Source organism: Salmo trutta, chromosome 3 (genome assembly GCF_901001165.1).
Source record: "Salmo trutta chromosome 3, fSalTru1.1, whole genome shotgun sequence".
Taxonomy (NCBI): Eukaryota; Metazoa; Chordata; class Actinopteri; order Salmoniformes; family Salmonidae; genus Salmo; species Salmo trutta.
Window position 1 is genome coordinate 55,222,644 of NC_042959.1, and position 12,687 is coordinate 55,235,330.

General features: G+C 43.6%; 1 protein-coding gene across 1 annotated transcript in view; it reads left to right on the plus strand.

Moving 5' to 3' along the window:
• LOC115179361 (SH3 domain-binding protein 5-like) overlaps positions 1-12,687 on the plus strand; it is a 29,804-nt gene that overhangs the window by 14,978 nt on the left and 2,139 nt on the right. The window contains exons 4-8 of the mRNA XM_029740800.1: positions 8,334-8,498; positions 8,717-8,847; positions 9,809-9,851; positions 10,123-10,342; positions 11,963-12,259. Of these exons, the coding sequence (XP_029596660.1) occupies positions 8,334-8,498; positions 8,717-8,847; positions 9,809-9,851; positions 10,123-10,342; positions 11,963-12,259 (856 nt within the window). The remainder of the gene's footprint in view (positions 1-8,333; positions 8,499-8,716; positions 8,848-9,808; positions 9,852-10,122; positions 10,343-11,962; positions 12,260-12,687) is intronic.

Here is a 12,687-nt window from a genome sequence, read left to right on the forward strand (position 1 = left end):
TTGGTTTAAATAATGCAAAAACACAGTGTTGGAGAAGAAAGTAAAATATGTGCCATGTAAGAAAGCTAATGTTTAAGTTCCTTGCTCAGAACATGAGAACATATGAAAGCTGGTGGTTCCTTTTAACATGAGTCTTCAATATTCCCAGGTAAGAAGTTTTAGGTTGTAGTTATTATAGGACTATTTCTCTCTATACCATTTGTATTTCATATACCTTTGACTATTGGATGTTCTTATAGGCACTATAGTATTGCCAGCCTAATCTCGGGAGTTGATAGGCTTGAAGTCATAAACAGCGCTGTGCTTCAAGCATTGTGAAGAGCTGCTGGATAACGCAGGAAAGTGCTGTTTGAATAAATGCTTACGAGCCTGCTGCTGCCTACCACCGCTCAGTCAGACTGCTCTATCAAATCATAGACTTGATTATAATATAATAACACACAGAAATACGAGCCTTAGGTCATTGATATGGTCAAATCCGGAAACGATCATTTCGAAAACAAAACGCTTATTTTTCTAACAACTTACCTCGCAGTCTCCTTGTGGAGTGCAATGTAATCGGCCATAATCGGCGTCCAAAAATGACTCAATATATCTCTCTCTCTCTCCGCCCCCTCTCTCTCTCTCTCTCCAGGATTAACTCTGACATATCTCACAATTTGTTTGAGTCTCACAGCAAAATGAACAGTCTCAATTGGGACACAATTAAGGCCAAGGCTAGCAAAGCGTGACTGACTGCAGAGATGCATGTTTACTATCTCATTGTAAATCATTGACCTCCAATTGAAAAGGCCCTTTTTACTCAATTTCACTCCCTTAACACCAAGATTAATTGCCCTGCTTAACTGAGGAGATAGATTAAATCAGTTAATTCTCGTGGAAAATAGCTGTGTCTGTGTTCTCTTTGAAGGCTGATACTTTTCCAGTGTTGATAGCCTGCTGAGAAATGTTTAGCTGAAACTCTCTGGTCTTTGAAGTCTTGGCACGTCTTGTCAAATGTATGCCGTGAAGATTATAGGAAAGCTTTATATTTCAAAGCTTCTCTTACATGCGTGCAGCCATGGAGGCAAGTGTGAATATGTAGCAAAGAGATGTTTATCTGAACATGTGCCGGTTAACCAAATTAATACTCTGTTAGGGCTCCGAAGAGCGCAAGCTCTGAATCATTTAAAGGCTGTGTAGAGCGGGATGCGATTTTCTTATGCACAAAGAGAAAGCGTGGTCTTATTATAAAGTTCTACTTTACTTACAGTTGAGTGTCCACGCGTTGGTGCTTGTTTGATTTAAAATATGAGTAGGGCTGTAATGGGAAATGATTTGATTCATTGTCGGGTATTTGAGTTACTGTGGATATGGATTGATATGTAATAAACATGATTGTATGTGGAGGATGAGGGCTGCAGTAGATTGTATGTGGAGGATGAGGGCTGCAGTAGATTGTATGTGGAGGATGAGGGCTGCAGTAGATTGTATGTGGAGGATGAGGGCTGCAGTAGATTGTATGTGGAGGATGAGGGCTGCAGTAGATTGTATGTGGAGGATGAGGGCTGCAGTAGATTGTATGTGGAGGATGAGGGCTGCAGTAGATTGTATGGGGAGGATGAGGGCTGCAGTAGATTGTATGTGGAGGATGAGGGCTGCAGTAGATTGTATGTGGAGGATGAGGGCTGCAGTAGATTGTATGTGGAGGATGAGGGCTGCAGTAGATTGTATGTGGAGGATGAGGGCTGCAGTAGATTGTATGGGGAGGATGAGGGCTGCAGTAGATTGTATGTGTGGGGAGACAGACAGAAGCATTCCCTTGGGGAAGGGAAAAAGGAGTTAACCATGAATGTTTAAGTACCATATTTAATGAAGTAGTTTGTCGCCTGTTACTCTATCATTAGCTGATGTAACTATGTACTGATGATCTTACCTTTTGACCACTATCAAACGTCTGCAATTGTTGAATGTTGCTTAAAGTTTGAGTCCAGACAGGATTCGAGGACACACTGATAATGGATCTGTGACACTGTGATTCTGTAGCATCCGATGTTGTGACTTCCTACAAGCCCCCTGGTGTTTACAGAACATTGGGTGCTGTGTGATTAATATAGTTAGACATTTTCTCTGCTCCTATTCTGGAGGTGTCTCCCTGATGCTACTTGTAATAAACCGGATTGATTTGATCAATGTCTGCTCTCCTTTTTGTTCACCTGGAGATTCCTGTTACAAGGACCTATGAAGTATCTGTGTGATGGAGAGAAGTAGTAGACCTTATGATCTAAAACAAATGTACACCATCACTGTGCAGCTGAAAATGAAGGGTAAAGATGGGATGAGTAAACTGAAAAGAATAGAATGATGGATAACGGTGGCAGCAGGACTGAACTGGTGATGGGGGAGAGGAGTAGGCAGAGGAGAGATGGATTAAGGAGAAGGGCTGGGTTGCCAATCATTTACAGTGGAGCAGGTGTACAGCAGTAGGCCTGCTGTGAGAAGTCTCTATTGGAATTCTATTAATCTGCAGTATACAGTAGGAACAGAACACTACTAAATACTAATACGTATATATTTATACAGTGCATTTGAAAAGTATTCAGATCCCTTGACTTTTTCCACATTTTGTTACGTTACAGCCTTATTCTAATATGTAATAACCCCCCCCCCCCATCCATCTATACTAGAGGTCGACCGATTATGATTTTTCGACGCCGATACCGATTATTGGCAGACCAAAAAAAGCGCTGCTGATTAATCGGCCGATTTAAAAAAATAATAAAAAAATAAATTAAAAAAATACATTTTTTATTTGTAATAATGACAATTACAACAATACTGAATGAACACTTATTTTAACTTAATATAAATACTATCGATTTAGCCTCAAATAAATAACGAAACATGTTCAATTTGGTTTAAATAATGCAAAAACAAAGTGTTGGAGAAGAAAGTAAAAGTGCAATATGTGCCATGTAAAAAAGCTAACGTTTAAGTTCCTTGCTCAGAACATGAGAACATATGAAAGCTGGTGGTTCCTTTTAACATGAGTCTTCAATATTCCCAGGTAAGACGTTTAAGGTTGTAGTTATTATAGGAATTATAGGACTATTTCTCTCTATACAATTTGTATTTCATATACCTTTGATTATTGGATGTTCTTATAGGCACTTTAGTATTGCCAGTGTAACAGTATAGCTTCCGTCCCTCTCCTCGCTCCTACCTGGGCTCGAACCAGGAACACATCGACAACAGCCACCCTCGAAGCAGCATTACCCATGCAGATTAAGGGGAACAACTACTCCAAGTCTCGAGTGACGTTTGAAACGCTATTAGCGCGCACCCCGCTAACTAGCTAGCAATTTCACATCGGTTACACCAGCCTAATCTTGAGAGTTGATAGGCTTGAAGTCATAAACAGCACAATGCTTGAAGCACAGCGAAGGGCTGCTGGCAAAACGCACGAAAGTGCTGTTTGAATGAATGCTTACGAGCCTGCTACTGCCTACCACCGCTCAGTCAGACTGCTCTATCAAATATCAAATCATAGACTTAATTATAATATAATAAACACACAGCAATACGAGCCTTAGGTCAATAATATGGTCGAATCCGGAAACTATCATCTCGAAAACAAAACGTTTATTTTTTCAGTGAAATACGGAACCGTTACGTATTTTATCTAACGGGTGGCATCCATAAGTCTAAATATTGCTGTTACATTGCACAACCTTCAATGTTATGTCATAATTACGTAAAATTCAGGCAAATTAGTTCGTAACGAGCCAGGCGGCCCAAACTGTTGCATATACCCTGACTCTGCGTGCAATGAACGCAAGAGAACTGACACAATTTCACCTGGTTAATATTGCCTGCTAACCTGGATTTCTTTTAGCTAAATATGCAGGTTTAAAAATATATACTTCTGTGTATTGATTTTAAGAAAGGCATTGATGTTTATGGTTAGGTACAGTCGTGCAACGATTGTGCTTTTTTCGCAAATGCGCTTTTGTTAAATCATCCCCCGTTTGGCGAAGTTGGCTGTCTTTGTTAGGAAGAAATAGTATTCACACAGTTCGCAACGAGCCAGGCGGCCCAAACTGCTGCATATACCCTGACTCTGTTGCAGAGGTGACACATTTTCCCTAGTTAAAAGAAATTCATGTTAGCAGGCAATAATAACTAAATATGCGGGTTTAAAAATATATACTTGTGTATTGATTTTAAGAAAGACATTGATGTTTATGGTTAGGTACACGTTAGAGCAACAACAGTCCTTTTTTGCGAATGCGCACCACATCGATTATATGCAACGCAGGACAGGCTAGATAAACTAGTAATATCATCAACCATGTGTAGTTAACTAGTGATTATGATTGATTGATTGCTTTTTATAAGATAAGTTTAATGCTAGCTAGCACCTTACCTTGGCTTCTTACTGCATTCGCGTAACAGGCAGGCTCCTCGAGGAGTGCAATGTAAAGCAGGTGGTTAGAGCGTTGGACTAGTTAACCGTAAGGTTGCAAGATTGAATCCCTGAGCTGACAAGGTAAAAATCTGTCGTTCTGCCCCTGAACAAGGCAGTTAACCCACCGTTCCTAGGCCGTCATTGAAAATAAGAATGTGTTCTTAACTGATTTGCCTAGTTAAAAAATATTATAAAAAATAAAAATCGGCAAATCGGTGGCCAAAAATACCGATTACAGATTATGAAAACTTGAAATCGGCCCTAATTAATCGGCCATTCCGAATAATCGGACGACCTCTAATCTATACACAATACCCCATAATGACAAAGCAAAAACAGACATCACATTTACCTAAGTATTCAGACCCTTTACTCAGCACTTTGTTGAAGCACCTTTGGGGATGTATTTGGGGAGTTTTTCCCATTCTTCTCTGCAGGTCCTCTCAAGCTTTGTCAGCTTGGATGGGGAGCGTTGCTGCACAGCTCTTTTCAGGTCTCTCCAGAGATATTCGATCAGGTACATGTCCGGGCTCTGGCTGGGCCACTCAAGGACATTCAGAGACTTGTTCCGAAACCACTCCTGTGTTGTCTTGGCTGTGTGCTTAGGGTCGTTGTCCTGTTGGAAGGTGAACCTTCACCCCAGTCTGAGGTCCTGAGCACTCTGGAGCAGGTTTTCATCAAGGATCTCTCTGTACTTTGCTCCATTCATCTTTCCCTCGATCCTGACTAGTCTCCCAGTCCCTGCCGCTGAAAAACATCCCCAAAGCATGATGCTGCCACCACCATGCTTCACCGTAGGGATGGTGCCAGGTTTCCTTCAGACGTGACGCTTGGCATTCAGTCCAAAGAGTTGGTTTCATCAGACCAGAGAATCTTGTTTCTCATGGTCTGAGAGTCGTTAGGTGCCTTTTAGCAAACTCCAAGCGGGCTGTCATTTGCCTTTTACTGAGGAGTGGCTTCTGTCTGGACACTCTACCATAAAGGCCTTGGTGGAGTGCTGCTGAGAAGGTTGTCCTTCTGGAAGGTTCTTCAATCTCCACAGAGGAACTCTAGAGCTCTGTCAAAGTGACCATTGGGTTCTTGGTCACCTCTCTGACTAAGGCCCTTCTCTCCCAATTGCTCAGTTTGGCCGGGCAGCCAGCTCTACGGACAATTCGTTCGACCTCATGGCTTGGTTTTTGCTCTGACATGCACTGTCAACTGTGGGACCTTATATAGACAGGTGTGTGCCTTTCCAAATCATGTCCAATCAATTTAATTTACCACAGGTGGACTGAAATCAAGTTGTAGAAACATCTTAAGGATGATCAATGGAAACAGGATGACTCTGAGCTCAATTTCAAGTCTCATAGCAAAGGGACTGAATACTTATGCAAATAAGGTATTTCTGTTTTTATTTTTAATACATTTGGAAACATCTCCCAAAAAAAGTTTTTTGCTTTAACATGGGGTATTGTGTGTAGATTGATGAGGGAAAACATGTATTTAATCCATTTTAGAATAAGGCAGTAAGTAACGTAACATTTTTGGGAAAAAGGGAAGGGGTCTGAATACTTTACGAATGCACTGTTAGTGTGCCACTAAATAGCCTCTGTATCTGCCAGTCTGCAGACTAGTCCTGTTGCCTTCCTTATGAATAGCCTGCTATCTAGGAGTGATTCCTGCTGTAGTAAATTAAAGACAGCGATAGATGCACAAAGAACATCGTGCTGTACAGTAGTATGCTTCAATGCAGTATTATTTCTATGAGCTGAGTCAGCCATTAGACTTTATCGTCTGGTGAACAATCCTTTTTCCTGAGATGATTCCTTCTGCATTAGATTAAGGGGACAACACTGGATGCACATAGTGTGTTCCTGGGAGTGGGACATGTTTTCTTAGCATGTAGTCTGCTTGTTGGGGTTAGTGGGAAAACCATGATGCAGAGTGATTTTAAAGTAGATCACTGAATGTGCTTACGGAGCGAGGGAGAAAGAGGGAGAGAGTTGTCCGAATGAGAGCATGCGTAGGTTGTAAGTCTTGTGAACAACATGCCAAACCATTTTGTGACAGAGAGGCCCCGGTTTAATTCCTAGGCATTCAAACTCATGACTCGTCCATACAGTGAAGTGATAGACATTGGTTAGCATGTGGTTGGACCCAACTCTCTATGTGCACGACATGCCCATCCATGTCATGACAAGGTCTGTGAAGGGGGTGTGTGATCACCACAAGGCAGAGGTTGTTTAGTTCGTGCTGAGTTGGCATTTGGAAGGCTAATCAAATTACCATAGAAGGTAATGGGATGTTGTTGTCTAAAAAATGGAATATCTTGGCTTGCAGATCCTTGTGCAGTAGGGTCTTGAGGCATACCACATAGGTCACGATCACTTCATTAAAGTTTGTTTTCTTTGTGGTGACTCAATGTGTTCCTCCCTTAAATTAGGTCAGAGGAATCCCTAGTCACATGAGATCCTGTTGGTCATTTGTCTCTGCTGTGACTTAATCATAAGTTGCTTGCAGCCAAGGAGACATGTCAGTGTATATCTACCTTCACTTCCTCCCAAACTAGTCAGACTACTTTAACTGAACAATAGTTCAGTTGGGATTTCGTTTTTGGCAGATCAGTAATGTTTTATCCTCCTTACTGTAAAACGTTGGAATGATATTTAACCTCTACAGGAAATGCACACACACTCGTGCCCACACAGATACAGTAAATCACCTTCCCTAGACACGCTATTGGTGGGTTTGGGGCAAAGTCTTGAGTTGACGCTTTACTAGTACCCACAGAGCAGAGAGGGGCTTAGGGTATTAGCGCTAGCTACAGGGGGTTTCTGTCAATTGCTATGACTGACAGATTAGAGAGGAAAAGTGGATAAATGAGAAAAGGATTAGCTTTGCAGCTATGGCAACAGAAACAAGAAGTCTAAGCTTCCGCTTTGTACTGTACCTTACCGTAACTGAGGCCGGATGAGGGAACTGTTTTGGAGTTTATCCGTTATTAAGTGACCCGGTTGGGCTAAAATATGCACCGAGAGTAAAGGGGTAATAATGTTCTCTCTGGCAGCAGTCTACGATGTTTTGGTTGACCTCAGAACAGAACATTCAGAGTGGGTAGGGAGGGATGTTTTAAAACAAATCTGGATGTTACTGATAGAACTAATAGATACCAATAGGAAAACAAGATGTGGAGCCTTGTTACACACCCACCCAAGCACAGACAGACCCACAGACACAGACAGACCCACAGACACAACCATACGTCATGACCTTTCTGTGTTTTCGCCGAAATTAGTCCTTTTGATGTTAGGAACATCTTATCTACAAGACAGTTTGGCGTGTTTCCATAGTCAGTCACAAGGACCTTTGGTGGCCTTGTTTGTTATTATGCCTAGTTGCTATTTTCCATGCTGATTCAACAGCTGATTTGGTTTATTCCTGTTAATGTTTGAGTTGAAGGTTTTGTGTGTCTCTTGTTTTTAAAAACAGCATTTTATGAGGAGAAGTGCTTACATTGTAGTTATATAGGGGCACTGGATATTGTCATTTCTTGACTAAAGAGCCCATCGTTAATTTCCTGCGAGAGGAAAGAGTTCTCTTGAGGTGTACAGATCAAGGATTTGGCCTAGTATGGGCATTGGCCAGCTGCCAGTAGGGGCAGGGGTTCAACCCCTATGGCCAGACATGGCCCGCATAATATTTTATGGTGACAGAGAACTTGGCTGGCGGCAGAGTGTCATGGCCTCTTCAGGTGCCCGTCTGGCAGGCTGTCACGCTACCCGTTGCACAGGCCCAGCTAGAGACCCAGTCATGAAGATTATTCTGCAGGAGACCCAGTGAAGGTCTGGTTCTGTGGCTGATCTCAGTGCATATCTGACATGTTGTCGCTCTACCCATTGTCCAGGCTCAGCTGGAGGCCCAGAGAGCCACCCAGGACTTCCAGAGGGCCACGGAGGTGCTGCGTGCGGCCAAGGAGACCATCGCCCTGGCAGAGCAGAGGCTCCTGGAGGAGGACACCAGGCAGTTTGACTCAGCCTGGCAGGAGATGCTCAACCACGCCACCCAGAGGGTGAGTACCGTACTGCATGGAGGGGGAGGAGGGAATGGGGTGCTGCGAATTGCATTAGTGCAACATGACTGTCTATCAAACCTACATTTGACACCTGAATGTTACTATTCAAAGGTTAAAGGCATAATGTGGATGGAAATTGATGCTTCGCAAGTCAGGAAGTCACGTTGTCACATTTCTGTGTAGCTGCCAGACTGAGTTCTGATTGGCTGTTGCAGGTGATGGAAGCGGAGCATACAAAGACGCGGAGTGAGCTGGTGCACAAGGAGACAGCAGCCAAGTACACGGCAGCCATGGGCCGCATGAAACAGCTGGAGAAGAAACTCAAACGCACCATCAACAAGTCCAAGTGAGTCCCATATGACTGTATTGCGACCACAACCCAACCGCACTGCAGTTAAAAGACTGAGAAGTCAAAGGGAATCTGATACGACCACTGCGTCAATTACCAAATGATCTGCGACTCACACATTCACACATCCATGTTTATTTGTCGACAGTGACCTTTTCCAAGACATTGATCTTTAATGACGTAGATTTTTCAGTAGCTTGAAAAAGGTCAATGAACAAAACAAATGAATATAAATCTGCAAAAGGTAAATGTGCGTGCACCAGTGGAGGCTGCTGAGGGGAGGACGACTCATAATAATGTCTGAAAAGAAACTAATGGAATGGCACCATGTTTTTAATGTATTTTTATACCATTCCACTGATTCTGCTCCAGACATTAACATGAGCTTGTCCTCCCCAATTAAGGTGCCACCAACCTCCTGTGGGTTGCAGGAGTCATTTTCGACCTTTGATGATGAAGTAGTGGCTGTTTTTATTCCGAGCATCACAAAGAGAGACAATGTGGTGGTGTGCTGGTTAGTATATGCTGTCAGGTTTTTACAAAACTCTATAGGCTGGAGGCCTGTTTTGGGGAGGGAGTGTAAGGTGTAGAGTAGGGTGGCTCCCCGCTGTGACTGAGATACTGAGGCTGTTGTGAATCCATACAGCCTTAAAAAGCTCCCTTGTCTCCTTTCGTGATATGTGTAATCAGTATGGTTGAAACCTAGCCGGTCCTCTTACCTATTAAGTGTCATGCAGATGAGATGAGAAAAGAGTTTGTTTTAGAGTGTTGGGGCTGAGCCTGTCTTGCTCTGTGTTGCCTCGGCTCTCTGTCTAATCCTTTCTCCACAGTTAGCTCATCTGTGATAGCTCTATATCGCACCCTGTTGCCTTGGTGATATGCACAGAGCTATTCCGAGTTGTTGTCATCGCCTCTAATCTTTCTCCTTCCCTCTTTTTCGCCCTCCTCCCTCCCGCAGACCTTACTTTGAGTTGAAGGCAAAGTACTACCTACAGCTTGAGGTATGTGTGCACTACACTACACTGTAAAGGTCTTTTAGATTTAAGGAGTCTTACTGTCTTGTTATTGTGGACTCTGCTCTGTGGTTAGATCTTTACTAATGTGACCTAGGTCAATAAACTTTGACCTTGAACATATTGCCATGTCATCTCAGGTCTAAACCATTTATGGCAATGATGGTTTCTTCTTCTGCCTTCGCGTGCGTGCGTGCGTGTACTTAACTGTGTATACCAAGCTAATGCTAACAATGACTCCCTTTCTGTTCGTCTGTAGCACCTAAAGAAGAACGTGGATGAGCTGCAGGCCAAGCTGAGCCAGGCTAAAGAAGGGTACAAGACGGCTCTGAGAAACCTGGAGGTGATCTCAGACGAGATCCACGAACGCCGACGCAACTCGGCCATGGGCCCCCGGGGGCGGGGCGTGGGCGCCGATGGCGACAGTGCCGCCGTGGATGACATCTCCAGCTTCAAGATGGAGTCGGATGGCATCTCCAGTGAGTACACTTACAGTGGCATGATGTTCTGGTCATTTCATTTCTGCGCTTGAAAACTGCAGAAACTGTTCTTGGATCAGCTGTCCTACATAGTGAGGCTAAACAGCCAGCCTTGCCTACTTTTCACCAGTAGTTGGGTACAGCACATAAACACCCTGTTGACTCCTTCTGACTTGTTCTTCAAAACCTTTGCAGGAATTCCTAGAAAACGTCATTATTGACATTGTGCAGGGAGGTCTTGATGTTTTTGAAGAAAAGTCATTAAGATTGTGTCCGGGTCCTGAGAGGGTTGCCTGTTTTCTTGGAATGTTTTCCTAGAGTTGGAACATTAAAGGTGCACAGAATGTTTGGAGTTTACTTTATTGCCCTGCGGTGGTGTCTAAATACAGTACAATACATGCTAAATGTGCTCTTTGAAAGAAGTCTGTTCATTCAATTTTCTTTCAAAGGAAATTCCAGTTTCATTTAAAATGCCTGTATTGACTTTGCAGAAGATCCCATGATCATTGGAAAGGCCATTGGAATCACAATGCTTCATTTGAAGGAGATACTTAACTCTTTCTTTATGCTGAAGGAATGGTTTTGGTCTTTCCTTCATGGCATCATTCATGGCACCCAAATTCTATGCATGCCTTAATAACAACTAGCCTAGAGACAGCTTTACTGTTTAAGCTCCTATGGTTAAGGTTAGGACTTGAGTAATGACAGCTGATCCCGAATCAGTTAAGTGCTGAAGATACACACTGTGATGAGATTGAGGCTCAACTGTAGTCAGATGAAAAGAGTGGATGTTCAGAGCAGTGCGTGTTACTCACTGATCCACTTCCCATTGTCCTGCGGGATGATGTTTCCATGGCAACCTCAGAGCCCTACTGCTGGCTGACCCACTCCGCCGCCATTGGCTAAGGTTATTGCTGTTGCGCGTTAACCCACATAAACAGCAATATGCAACAGTTGGTGATTTGTCTTTTAGTAGATATAAAGTGTGTCTGTTTCAAACTGTCCAATGGCAGTAAACAAAAGAATCAGCGATTGCCCATAGTTCAAGGTCATTAAAACATTCCTTAATTCGCCATCCATGTTGGAATTTGAGGACTTTGACCCCAACACAGAAAATGGATCTCATATTAGTCTTAAAGTACTGGTGTCTTTACACTCTCTCTTTCACTGTAAAGTACTGTGTCTTTACGCTCTCTCTCTCTTTCACTGTAAAGTACTGTGTCTTTACACTCTCTCTCTCTTTCACTGTAAAGTACTGTCTTTACACTCTCTCGCTCTCTTTCACTGTAAAGTACTGTCTTTACACTCTCTCTCTCTTTCACTGTAAAGTACTGTGTCTTTACACTCTCTCTCTCTCTCACTGTAAAGTACTGTGTCTTTACACTCTCTCACTGTAAAGTATGTGTCTGCAGTATTTCAAGCAGTCTCTCTCCCCTTTCTACCCACCGTCTGTCTCCCTCGTTTGCTTTTTCTTCCTACTCCCTTTCTCGGTCTCTCTCTCTCTCTGTGTATTTTTTTATTTTGTGGATGCCACATTGATGCTCTGCATGTACACTCCTCAGTTGTACAGTAAAGGCTTGTTACATTTCAACCACTCTTCCCCTCTCTCGGTCACTGCAGTGACGTCCGAGTCGTTTGAGGATGAGACCTGCAGCAGCAGTGCCATGTCAGAGGAGGACTCAGAGACCCGCTCCACCTGCAGCCTGGGCTCCTCCTCTCACTCCCCCAACAGCCCCCAGGACCTGCCCTCACCCTGCCCCTTTGCCAGCTCCTCTTCCCCTGCTCCCTCCTCCCGCCCCTGCAGTCTGGACCTTCCCAGCCCAGTCTCGCTGTCTGACTTTGGCCTTATCTCGCCTGTCCTGGGACCACGCAGCGAGTGTAGCGGGGCGTCATCACCTGAGTGTGACCTGGAGAGAGGTGTGTGTGTGTTCGGCCAAAAAAGTTAAAAAGGAGAGCTAGGTTTAGAGAGTGTGTTTGCATACTGTATGAGGTAGTGTTTAAATATGCAAACAAGTGAAACAGAAGAGAGATTGATGGTGTGTGTGTTTATTTTCAGTAAGACATATCGTCTTCTGCTTCCTGTCTGACTTGTACCTGAGCCAGATGAGAGACCTATTAGTCATAGTGACAGCTAGCCTAGTGTTTAGACCAGAGCAGGTGCAGAGGCATAGGTTAGCAGACCTGCTGGGGGATATATCCTAATCTCCACTGGGTCCCTAAGAGCCTGCAGAAAGTTTTGGACCAGTGAGAAAGGGTAACAGTGGGAACTTTTAGAAAAAGACTTGGGTATGACAGTCTACGGGTGTGTGTGCAGGGCTTCCTACACACAAAGGATATTCATGACT